The sequence below is a fragment of the Limulus polyphemus genome, unplaced genomic scaffold (assembly GCF_000517525.1).
Source record: "Limulus polyphemus unplaced genomic scaffold, Limulus_polyphemus-2.1.2 Scaffold1789, whole genome shotgun sequence".
Taxonomy (NCBI): domain Eukaryota; kingdom Metazoa; phylum Arthropoda; class Merostomata; order Xiphosura; family Limulidae; genus Limulus; species Limulus polyphemus.
This window is the reverse complement of record NW_013667399.1, coordinates 139,373-152,452: the sequence shown is the minus strand read 5'-3', so window position 1 is coordinate 152,452 and position 13,080 is coordinate 139,373. Positions and strand designations below refer to the sequence as shown.

Genomic DNA, 13,080 nt, shown 5'->3' with positions numbered 1-13,080 from the left:
AACTTAATTTTGTTAGTATATTTCTTTTAAATTAACAAAACTAGACGTATCGTTTACCTAAACCTTTAGTTGATACCACTAGTACAAAGACAAGTAGTATATGTGTCTATATATATATATATATATATAGACACACACACGCACACACACACGCACTTAAATTGAATTGTTTAATTGTAATTGTATTACTATAAACTTCACACTGGTTGTAATACTTAGTGTTACTATGAAAACCAGTTAAATATTTACATCGTTGTTGTACTTCTGTAACCTACACTTTAGTTGTATTATCATTTATATTTATTGTAATTATTATGCATTTGCTAAATCTAGTATAGCGCAATACCATATTAAAATTGGTAATATTTTAATAGAGAAACGGAGAATGAGTAAAATATATTGTTTCTATAACAAGCAACGTTATTTTAAATGTAGAACATGCAAACAAACCGTATATGGTGTTTAGCTCTTAAAAATAATTAGATTAGTTATCATTCACTCTACCTTGGATTCTAGTGACAATTGAAATATGTTTTCCTTTTTTACACCTTCCTAAATGAATGAAGAGGTTCGTATAAATGATGAACTGTACTTATGATCGCGTACCGATAGCATATAGTTAATTCAGAATAAATGTGCTCTACGTGCATTTACTCGTGTTGTAGTTTTATTTCGCACTTTATTCTCTCTTAACTTTATCGTGTTTTGTTAGCGTAATACCTCTGTTTCATTAAGGCGTCGTCACAAGTATGACTTCATATAAAACGTATTTTCTGTTAGAGCTACACAAGTAAAGTTTGTTTTTCCCTCGCGAGACAGACCAAATATCAACAACCTAAACCTTACTTAACTTTTATATACTAAAAGTTTAAAATGTAATTAAAGGAATAAATGTTGTTGATTCCTGGCCTCGAAACTTTGTACTTTTATCAGTGGATTTAGTATTTCATAATGATACAATTATAAAACTATCAAAATTATCTTAAAATGCTTGATAATGTGAACAAGTGTTAAAACATCGTGTGCGTGTATACAAGTTGGAGCTACATTTTATTATAGCAATAGTCAAAAAATGAAGAAAATGTAGCGTTACACAATGTTGACTTCACAGTTTACGGTAACGTTTAGTAACGAATGTATTGATTAACATTTAGCATTACACGTGTACACGTCAAGTGTGTTAATTCTGACGGCCGATACTTTCTAAATGAAATGAATAGCGTGTAATCGTATATCACATATCGCCTAAAATTATATCAAAATTGTATTTTGTTAGTGGAATACATGTACAGTAATGGAAACAATCAAGGAAGCGCAAGCATTACACATTCAGGAGTCGCAAACAAGTAATGGCAACTATAGCATTAAACCTTATTTTAAAGCTACTGTACGTTTTATCAATGTAAATTGTGGAATAGTATTACTGTTCCAAATGTCATGTATTACTCGCAAAAATTCAGCCGGATTTTTTGGGTGCTTTTTGATGTTAGTTCTTACGATTTAAATATTCTTGAAAGTGTATAGGACTATGCGACTTTTTACAGGCTAGGCTATGGTTGTAGATGTTCCATCTGCCTATCCACCACCCATTTCATACATATGTTGTATGCTTGGGATTATTTTCTCTCTGGAAAATGAATCCCTTCCACATAAGCCATGTTCCAGTGTGAATGACATAATTAATCGGAAGCTGCTGTAATTCTCAGTCGTCAGGATAACCATCAGCTTCATGTAGATCTCCGACACCGTTGGCTTAGGTGCAGCCCTAAACTGTACTGATCTCTCAACATGATTCACTGTATACTGTACTTCACTCTGCCGTCACGCTGATTTTTGCTCAACAAATCAAACTTTGATTCATCACTAAAGAGCACGCATCTTCAGATTTACTCATTCCACTGTTTGTGATCTGTTGACTCAACCTTTTGGTTTAGTTATATTTTCTCAGTAGTTGTTTTCGAGTAGTTTCACGTCCATTTGTGCTAATGTGTGTTGTAGTATATGAAAATACCATGCATTTCCTACCCATTTACCTATTAGATAAGTTTCAAAATTCAGTATACTTCAGGTTTCGTTCTCGATATATATATATATATAAGTTGCCTTAGTTATTCATGGAACTGGGTGAGTTACCAAGGGCATAATACGTGCTCCTTATTAAAAAAACAACTGCTACAGATAGCGACAGTGAACCTTTCTGATGACAATTCAAGTGATAGTCTACGGGTATAACACCTCGTTAACAATGACATGGTCTCAATAACGTGGACAGCGCGTTCATCGAGAGAAGAGAGGTATATGTTTGTAATGTCATCTCTCAGTTTACGACAGATTTTCACCAGTTTTAGAATTGAGCAGAACTGATATAAAGACTTTTTTTATCACCTGCCACACGGGTCCGGCATCTTGATTTGGATGAAAAAAGTCATTCCGAAAAAGTTTGGGTTGTTTTAATTAAACAAAAGGAAGACTTTTGTCACTATTTTCGAGGACCACGTTACTGAACCTGACCCGAGACCATGAGAGTCGTCATTGAGAAGTTAACTTGTAAATGTAAAGTAAAGCAATGTGACAGTGAAACATGCTTGAAATGTTTTAGATGTGGTTGTGAATGTGATGGTTTAAGTGTATAGATTAAGCTAAACCGTGGGTCCAGGCTGGATGAGGGAAGAACTTATTCTAATATATCCCTATTGATTTGATATACCAGCTAAATCGGAGGTTCGTCAATTAATTAGTGCATTAACAGCGAAACTATATATAAAGGTCACAACAGTGTCGTTATGTCTAAAAAGAAGGATTGGAATCATATATAAGAAATCATTAGTTTCAGTATTGTGAAGAACTAAAGGCACAGTAAAGCCTTAAAATGCAGTTTTGAAGTTGATGTACGATGTATTACAAGATAATTTCTCTAGCGATTCTCAAATTAAAAAGTTATTTCCGGAATTAAGAGTAAATATATACCACTATAGTATAATCCATATAGATATCAACATGTCATATTTTCGTTAATACTTAATTTTTTTTTCTTTCTCGTTTTAGAAGTTGTGCCGAACTTCATTCATCGAGATCTATCGAAATAATCCTAAATCACAGGTTTCCGGAATAACCTTTCAGTTGACCATCCTAGGCTCAGTACTAAAAGATGCTGGGCTGGCTCCTATGTCAGGTGTTAAGATTTTTGCGGGCTTAAAAAATGTCAAAGAATATTGTTACATATATTCAGATGTAGATATGGCTCAACCGTCTCAAGTTTCACATACATGTCGGCTCAAAAATCGTGAGCTCAAAGTAGAGTACGAATAAACTTTTCGATCTCTCTCCATTTAAATGCAGTACAAAGGTTCTTGTTTTCAGCTTTAATTCTGATTGTGTGCAAAGTTGTTTTCAGTCTTCTAAGTCTGACTGTTTAAGTCAGTGAAATTCGGGCACTGCTTCGTGACAGCTTCTCTCGAATGTTTTGTTACTTGGCGGTTTCTATCCGTTATACTCTGAGGAAAATCAGGGAAGTCTAAGAATACCATTGTATCTTGCCGCTCTCGAATTAACATTCATACGTGATCTGTACTCGACCGTCATCGTGAAAGAACATACCCTGGGATACTTAACCTCAATCTTTGAAGTGTTTCGGTTTTCTACCTTGACCAATTCAATTACCAACAGTGCCAGTTTCACGTACCCTCTTCAAAATCCTGTTACGTATTAGAATTTCAAATAGTCTGAAATTGAGTTAAATTATACTTTAAATTTAGTAGTTTTCTTTTGTAATACAAATATATTTTAATATATAAACAACAATACAATTTACAATAACATTTATTACAAATAGTTATTACGAACAATTATTTATACACAAGTTTTACAAACTTGCAAGCAATATACAGTCTTTCTGGTCTGGAACTTCCTTGATGTATTATCGAGGGTTGACGATGAGCGAGTTAATTTCGAGTTGACATAGGTATAATTCACTTAACAGGGAGCTAGCTAGCCCTGTAGTTCTCAATAATCACACGCCGATTACAGGTCGAGTTTCCACCGATGACGTTAGTTAATGTTTTTGTAAAAGTACTAATGTCCGATGTGAATCCACTGAAGTTAAATGGTTTGAAATTTATAAACGTTCCTGGTCAAATATCTGAAGTTCCCGATTAGTAAGAATAAAAATTAAAAAATAAAGTTATTGCTTCCGAATTGTATAGCAAATCAGTAATAGATACTTGTTGGGGGGGGGGGCGGCGTTGGTTATATTTATAGGCGTGTAGAGAGTTTCTCGAAAATTCAGGTTACGTAACAATACTAACGCTAACACTAGCGTTTACTTACACACGTATACTGCTGATTCTTAGACTCGAGAATCTTCTACAACTTTAGAGACTACGCGGTAGTTTCACAATACATATTTAACAGTATAAGTTATGTACATTTTTAAATATAAATTTAATTCAAGCAAACATCGATATTAAAATAAATATATAATAATAAATCCGACACAATCCTGCATACAGATTTTACTGACATATGGAGTATTCCAAACTTCAAGTTCAAATCCCCCCTCCGATGTTTCAGCGATAAGTCTAAGTGCTTAAAAACACTAAAAATCTAGTTACGATACTCGCGGTTGCTTAATAATAACAACAAAGTTAAAGCTTTGATCTTCACATGCTTGTGTGGTACTTCCAGTCAGTGTTGATTATCAATATGTAACTGTACTCTGGTGCATTTTATTTTCACATGGTAAGAGTGGCATTCCCTGTTATGAAGGTGTAGAAAAACATCGTTTGCAGTTGAGAGAAGTGAGAAGGCGGCCTGCTTTTGGTCAGTCTCTAAGGGACTACGGCTCTCTAAGTCTCTAGGAGGTTACTGGAGGGAGTAACCGCCTATATTCTTAAGCGATATGGAGACAACATGATCCCCTGTGAGTATCGGATTTTAGTCATTATAATAAAAACAGGTGTACACGGTCAGAGAGAAAGATGTTCGGTGTGGTTTCTGAGAAATTGATATAAAAGACAAGAGTTTAACATAAGAAAGGAAAGGAAACCGGAAGATGAAAGAGAATACGTATAAACAAGAACATACCGCTGAATAAAGTCAGCTGTTCTATCTGATAACTTCCTAATAGCTATAGTACTGTAATTCCTTAATGTCCTAGGAACTGACCAAAAGTCGACTTTTTTTTTACTTCTCTCAACCCCAACTGATGTTTCCTACACTTCGTAACATGCATGTAGTATTTATCTTTTTATACTTTGTGTGTGTGCGAACCGTTTCAAATACTGTTCATCAAGTTTCATCTTCACCAGATAGAGATAAATCAGTTGCTATTTGAAAAATACTGTTGAAATAACCAACTTTCTAGGTGAACTGATGATTAGACAAAATTTCAATACCTTTTTTGTATTCTACAAGGTCTAATCTAATGAAGGAATTAGATCAGGTTTGACATCCAATTTGCGAACAGCAATCCCATGCTGTACAAATCTGTTTGAGTAGTTTACCAACAGGAACGATTTGATTAAAAAAAAAGAAAAAAAAGTCAACTCAAGCACTTTTCATGGCGTTAAGGGAACATGTAGGTTGAAAAATCAATTAAATGCAAAAAGGAGGAATCCTATAACCTGACTGCTTCCTAAAGGTAGACCTTTCTTCATCAGGAGCAAATTGGTTCCCTGATGAAGAAAGTTGCTTTGGTGAAATGGGTAATTTAGAATGTTACTTAAACAACCAGAACTGGGATGTTTAGTTTAAATGTTTCTTACCAACTTCGCTTTTAGATTCAACAGGTTGGTGGGCGACACATTTGGTCTTTGCTTAGCATGCCAATCAGAAACAGGGATTACAGGATTATCGGTAAGTAGAACTGAAGGATTGTCTTATTTTAGGTTTAAGCATATTTAAGTATTTTACTTTAAGTTATCCATGTTGTATTTTGTTTTATTTGAAACAGTATTTTTTTAAGCCTATAATTTATATTGGCTTTTCAAAACTCATTTTTCTGGACTATTTATGCACCAAATTTCTTGTGTTTCATGACTTTGTTGGTTGCGCAAGTCACACAAGAAACTCTATCATTAATATTACATTGAATTCCTCGAACTACTGCTGGCTTTCCCCATACATAGAAAACGAATGATTTCACCGTTAGCTTCTGTGTGTTAGTAGGAGGCAAAAACATAAATTGGTCTATACGACGCAATAATCTATCGATACTGAGCGACATAGAAAGTTCGTAGTTTCAAGGTTAAGATTAGTTACTTCAATAACGATGGGTGGAAAGCCACCTGTTTATTTAAAACAAACATATAAAGTAATCTTAATATTTGTAACCTCACTTATTTCTTCATAATCTTTCCACTCTCATCAAACTCGACATGTAAACTAAGTTGTTTAGGCACAATTTTAGTGACACGGGTTAATATTAATGCACATATATTCGATACACCAAGACTGGTTTAAGATATCGTTACAACACTAAATATGGTTTACTGATGATCTAGATATAACTATTATGCTCAACATTATGACACCAGAGTTAGTTTGCGTGTTTGAAAATGAAACGTAACATTTCTGACGTCTGAGGTGTTTTACCTTGTATTTACTGTTGATGGCTACTTCCCGGTGGCTCAGCGGTAAGCTCGAGTACTTATAATGTTAGAATTAAGGGTTAGATACTTGCGGTGGTCAATGCGCAGATAGCCTACTTTGCGCTAAAACAACCAAACGGGTGATAGTTAAGCGACACGTGGCACTAAAGTAATTTCTGTGGTTACGTTCATTGAATGTCACTTAACATTAAGGGTTGGTTACCGTCGTCAAATATTTTTTTTTATTATAGAATGCGCTGTGCACAAGATGAATGGAACCAGAAACTCTAAAACTGTTTCAATAGTGTCTTTAAAATTATGACATCATGTTATTATTATTAATAGTAGTAGTATTATAGAATGTGTTATTTAATCATTTAAATATTTGATCTTCAGTATACAGTGCATACGTAATAAATACAATACCTTTGTTTATTATGAACAAAACCTGTAGACAATAATATTCTGTTAATGGCACTGAACAACTAAGTGACATGAATGTTGTTCCCTGATTTCAGAATGGCTGCTATATAATGTTTTTAGTATCAAGGAGTGAGACAAAACAACAACAAAAAACTGCTAGAGTCTAACAATTACTTCAAATTCTTATTTGTTCTTGGAAGTTATCGTTTAAGTGAAGAACTTTATCTATTACGTTTTCCTATGCAGAGATTTGTAGTTTAATTTCTTTGTAAAGTTTTACTATTTTCCTTGTAGGCGTCGCTATTATCATTAACAGGACAGATGGTACGTCTTTTGACGAGAATGATGAACAACTATTTGAGGTAAAAAATGAATGATATATAAAGCTTATGATTGTTCGGTATACCATAACATTTTAATGAAAACGAAGACTAATTTTAGAATTCGGTCATTATTAAACCGGAGTTCAGAAGGTGTTTCTTTCTAGCTGAGTAGATTAAATACTTCCAGTTTCCATAAAAGTGGCTGTGATTTAGTTTTTCGGCGAATTATTAGCGTATTGAAGAAATTCAAGTAGTTATATATTAATTAAAAGTACAAAGTAGCATGAAATATTTACACTAAGAATCCCATTTATGACCGACAGTTGTATGAAATACTTATAGAGAACGCAAAGTATTTATGAGATAACAATTCGACTATTAAATCAGCTGTTCTGTATAATGGCAGAAATATAATTGGGAAAACAGCGATACATAATTAAAAAAAAAGACATTTATTACATTCAGCAAGCTTTCTCTTAATGATAATCATAAAATATTTTGGATTCAAAAAAGCGTTGGCTTTTTAAGTTTTGTATGATATTTATCTTGCTGGTCAAAACAATTTTCAACCTTATCCATGTCATCTTTAAAATTACTGCATGCCGTATTCTCCAATACACTCGAGAAGTATGTCTGTTCTTTTAAAAAGCGTTGCACGATGTTTAATCATATTAAACATTTTTGAAACTTGTGTTACGTATATAAAATAGTGTTGTGCCTATCCGAAGTGAAAGATTTTAATCATTTCATTTTAAAAGCCTTCATGATCCTAATAATTGATAATCATGAGAAATGTTTTCGACTTCGTCTTTTAAGCTCATCAGGTTATTGGCCCTTGAACTAAATTGTTCAATTATGATTACTTAAAAACTACCATATTTTGATTTTAAGAAAACACTGATAATTCGTTCCCACCACCTCCCAACGCTTACTTTTCCACTAGACTAATGAAAATTTCAAATGTTCATTGTTCGATTTAGTAATTTGTACCGATATTTCTATGTTGTTTTGGTAGGCATTCACACTTTTCTGCGGTTTGGGCATCAACAATACGTTGATGTACGGTGAGTTGGAGAAAGCCATGGCCCGACAGAAAGTAGCAATTGAGGTTCGTCCCATCGTATACATGTTATATTAGTAAATACGCGTGTGGTTTCAGAAAACTGTACAATGTTATACCAAGTAACCACTGGTAAGGATAACTTGCTCTAGTCAGTCAATGGGAGCTCTTATTTACTATTCCTTTTAATTTAGTTTAATGTGTGTTTGTATGTGTGTGGACACTTTTAATACTTATAATTCCAACTAAAAGTTTGTACCGTATTGACAATATCAAATCTAGTAGATTTAGAAAGATTTAATTATGCTGTTCATTTTGAATACCACTAATTAATAAACACTTGTTCTGTTTTCGCTGTTACCTTGGCAACAGTTATCAAGATGCCATGCTAGTAAACAGACAGGCTAATGTACTCTGTATAATAGCATTTTGAAAATCGACTTTCTGTTCATTAAGACCCGGAAGCTGACTCGCAAAATGTTGTATATTTTATTTATTTAGTGGTCTAATTTATTAATGTTTACCACCTAGAATAGACTGGCTTGGCCCTGTGTCTGTTAAATTATTAATTTTATAATTACTATCGTCGGAATCATCATTTAGTTATTATTTTCTTTTATACTTCTTCGATTATTCTCCGACTACTAGTATTTTGACGCGTTTTTATATTTAATTATTTATATCAATTGACAATTAAAATATTTAGCTATTTATTCTCAACCATTTACTTTAATCAATTGTGTTAGGAAACTATATGGAATTCCATATAATTCCTGATGTAATTGTTTTAGTTTTGCTGTTATAACTTTTTAATTATATTACAGTGCACTTCTTTATTCTCTAATATGAAATTTGTTTATGGTAGTTTTGTAATTTATTTGAAAATAAGTAGATAATGATTATTAACTTGTTGATATTATTAAATTTTGAGTTCTTCCATTGTTTTTATTTCTAGTTTCTTGCGGTTTTGTTGAATGTTTAGTCAGTTTTAAAAGATACCTAAGTTCAAACTAGCGAATGTTTTTCTACAGCTGTATACGTTTTAATTTATAATCAGTTCCAGTTTCTTCTAATTTAAATCTTCACCCTACATCGGTATACATCAGTTTGACTAGGTGTGTAACACACAATTATAATTATATCCCTATTTTGTCCACAGGTCATTTCTTATCATGGAACATCTTCCAGGAAGGAAGTGCAAAGATTTTTGGTGAGGAAATTAAAAATGATCTTTTTTCGTAACAAAACTAACGCACTTCTGTCTTTAAACAAGGACAAATCCTCATTAACAAAACGGTGATTTTCTTCAGCGTTTTGTGTAAGTGAAATTTAAATGAATTTCATCGATTGGTAAACGATCAAAACTGTACAATTAGTTGTGTACTTTAGTTAAGTGACAAACATTAAAATAGGAAACTTCGTCAAAATAAGCTAATGGATTTAATTTTTTACTTTCAATTTTCTAACGTTTCTTGTTTGCTAAAACTTTGCAGCAAAGATCACATTAAAAAAAAAAAAGGTTTATGTTAGATCATCTTTGTTCCAAGTTTTTGCAAAGTTAACTCTGTGTAACATGCACCTTTTCTGTCAGTGTATCGCAATATTGTATTCACCGTTTCAAATATCAAGAAACCTGTTCTTGGCTCATTATGTTTACGCGTATACTGACGTATGTGTATTCCTAAACAAATAAGATGTATATTTGAAGTTGTTTCTAGCATAATCCAACCACCAGGGCTAAGAATGTAAACATTAGTTATAAATTTTACTAAAAGTCAACCTATCGGCAATATATCAAATTTTGTACGACTACGAGAGGTAACGTAGAAAAGTTGGATATTTTTAACTTGGCTTATTCTTCAGTCCTACATAACTTAAATTTGTTCGCTCAACCATGGGTCAAGTAACAAGTTTGAACTCGTGCAGACTAAAAATTTACATTTTAATTAAGGTTAAGGAAGTGAAATAAGCCAACCCATCTTAGAGGGATTAATTAGAATAAATGTGATTCTATAGCTTAGATAAACAAGCGAGTATAAATGGAGCATACTTTTTGGCTTAAAGTTGCATAGTCAATTCTTCTGAAGTAAAACATAATTTGAATACTCACAATCAACTTGACGATACTCATTACGAACTAGTGCTAAGTTACCCTACTTTATATTCGAATAACTTTGAAAAAAAAACACTAAAAAGATCGTCTTAAAATATATTAAAATCGCTTCGAATGTATTCTGGCAAACAGTTATTTTGTGTTATGTCACGCTTTTCAGTTTTTAATATCATTGCTAATTTTTAATTCGTGTGACAAAGACAAGTTGGTAGTGGTACATCAAATGACACTTCTGTCTTTTCTCATTTAATTTCTAAAGTTACTGGATCGAGAACGTTTGTTTGTTAATGACATTTGAAGTGTTGTTTAAATAAGTGTAAATTTTTTGTTTCATTTCCAGGACACTAAGATACCATCTGGTGATGAATGGCAATTAGAAAGTTTAAAGTTTGATGACTTTTCTCTTAGTTCTGACGAAATGATCCTTGCTTCCATTAGGATGTTCCAAAATTTAGGATTAATATCAAAGTTTCGTATTGATTATCAGGTATCCAAAACCCATTGATAAAATAAGAAATATTATAATCTGAGAGTATTTTATATTACGATTTCAATACACTTTATTTTAATTTTGTAACTTAAATCTTAATCAAATAACAAACCTACTGGCGTGAGAAATATTGAATACGTAATGTTTAAAGTTTCGATATATCAAACAGTTACTGAAAAAAAAAAAAGGAGCTCATGTTTGTTTGTTTTTCGTAAACTGCATGCAGATTGGACCGAAGTGGAACCATATTTTGTATAAAATAAAACGTTGCATTTATATATTAAAAGTACAAATACCTGTACTTAAAATCCATTTGCATATTCGTAATATAAATATCCTTTCAAAATGTTTTAATTCATTTTAACTTCAAATCTACAATTAATGAACACATTTTGGAGATCTAACAAGATCGATAAAATATGTACGTTTCTCACACTTCACCAAACTGATTTATTATTTCAATATCTGTTGTAATTATTAATTTTGAGAATAGCTATTATTTACTGAATTTTGAAAAACATTCCAAACTTTTTTCAATGTTTATAAGAAATATACGTAAAATAAATTATTACCTGCCCCCTCACTTTGGGGCTGTGGGCGCGTTATAAGAATGATAGTCAAATCCCAGTATTTGATTAGAGTATCCCAATAGTTGGTGGTACTGTTGTATAGTTGCATCCTCTCTTGTCAGTTCAAAATTAGGGACAGATAGTCATTAATTAGCTTTTTACGAATATTTGAAAGAAAAAAACTTGCTATCCGTCTCGTGCTAGAAATTTCGTCCGTTTTCACTTAATTATGGCTATACCAAAAGAGAGAAAAAAATTAAGACAAAAACGAAGTTGTATTATTGTTAATTGTGCAAGTTAAAATGTATTATTTTATATTACTTGTACTTTGAAAGCTTATTTTGAAACGTTTCTTGTATTTTTATATTATTATAACCAAGCAATCCATTTTTTATAGTTTGGGTTCAGTGTTTAAAAGTCGATTAGAATTTGGTGAGCGACAATTTGAACTTCGTATGCATAAGGATAATCTTAGGCATATTCATCATTCAAGTCATTTTACAAAAAGTTATTACTTTGATATGTCATAACTTTCGTTTTTATTAAAAAGGATGTTTCTTTTTCTTAGTCTCTTTGCCAGTTTTTATGTACTTTGAGGAAGAATTACCGGAATGTCCCATATCACAACTGGCGCCACGCTTTTAACGTTGCTCAAGTGATGTTTGCTATTCTCACGGTATGTAAGAGGTATCAATTATTTTTATTTTTAATGAAATATACTAAACAGACAAGTGCTTTTACCATGAACTGCAAAAACGAAAAAATCTAAAGATAGAAACGAAGAAAAAACTCCAACTGTTTTGAGGCGAAACGAGATCGATGATAAGCTTGTTATTTTCAAGCATAAAATATTACCTTGTTCTAGGAGTTTTCTAAGAACTGTCAGGAATTTTGTGTTCCGTAGAATATCGAGTAGAAAGTACGATATGAGGAAGATAAATATAACATTTATCTTGGCTGAAGGGGCGTAGCTTAAATGGCACAAAGTACTGAAAGTACACCACCAACTATAAAAACTACAGTATCGTGCACAAACCTCTTTTTTTTCATTGTCTGTTCCAAAAGCTGCCCCATTACTTGAATGTTTTGTTAGTTTATTACCATTTAACCCGCTGTAGTTACGAAAGTTGCCTTTATATTATTACGACTACTGGTCATGCACGTATTTCTTGGAATAATCTTTAGCTGAGATATTACTATTGGTTTAGCTACAGTTCGGTCAGTGGGAGAAGTAGTTTTTATAGCATATTTAATATGTCGTCAAAGAAGTGAATCTTTTATCACGTATAATTTTCTTTTTAAATTCTATAATCGTGACAATGCATTTGAATTTTATGAGGTGTGCAATTTATTCCCTGGTACTAATCAGTAATTCATACTTACGAGTTGTACAACTGAAACGTTTTAGACCTTCTTTACCAAAAATCTCTATTTAGGTTTCTGCCCGGCATGGCCAGGTGGTTAGGGTACACGACTCGCAATCTGAGAGTCGCGGGGTCGAATCCCCATCCCGCC

The 13,080-nt window shown here is 32.6% G+C and overlaps 1 protein-coding gene across 4 annotated transcripts in view; it reads left to right on the top strand.

Moving 5' to 3' along the window:
- LOC106464936 (dual 3',5'-cyclic-AMP and -GMP phosphodiesterase 11A-like) overlaps positions 1–13,080 on the top strand; it is a 103,148-nt gene that overhangs the window by 66,907 nt on the left and 23,161 nt on the right. For all 4 annotated transcript variants that reach the window (XM_022392754.1, XM_022392753.1, XM_022392756.1 and 1 more), the window contains 6 exons: positions 5,778–5,853; positions 7,305–7,372; positions 8,349–8,441; positions 9,553–9,603; positions 10,847–10,993; positions 12,134–12,241. In XM_022392754.1, coding sequence (XP_022248462.1) covers positions 5,778–5,853; positions 7,305–7,372; positions 8,349–8,441; positions 9,553–9,603; positions 10,847–10,993; positions 12,134–12,241 — 543 coding nt within the window. The remainder of the gene's footprint in view (positions 1–5,777; positions 5,854–7,304; positions 7,373–8,348; positions 8,442–9,552; positions 9,604–10,846; positions 10,994–12,133; positions 12,242–13,080) is intronic.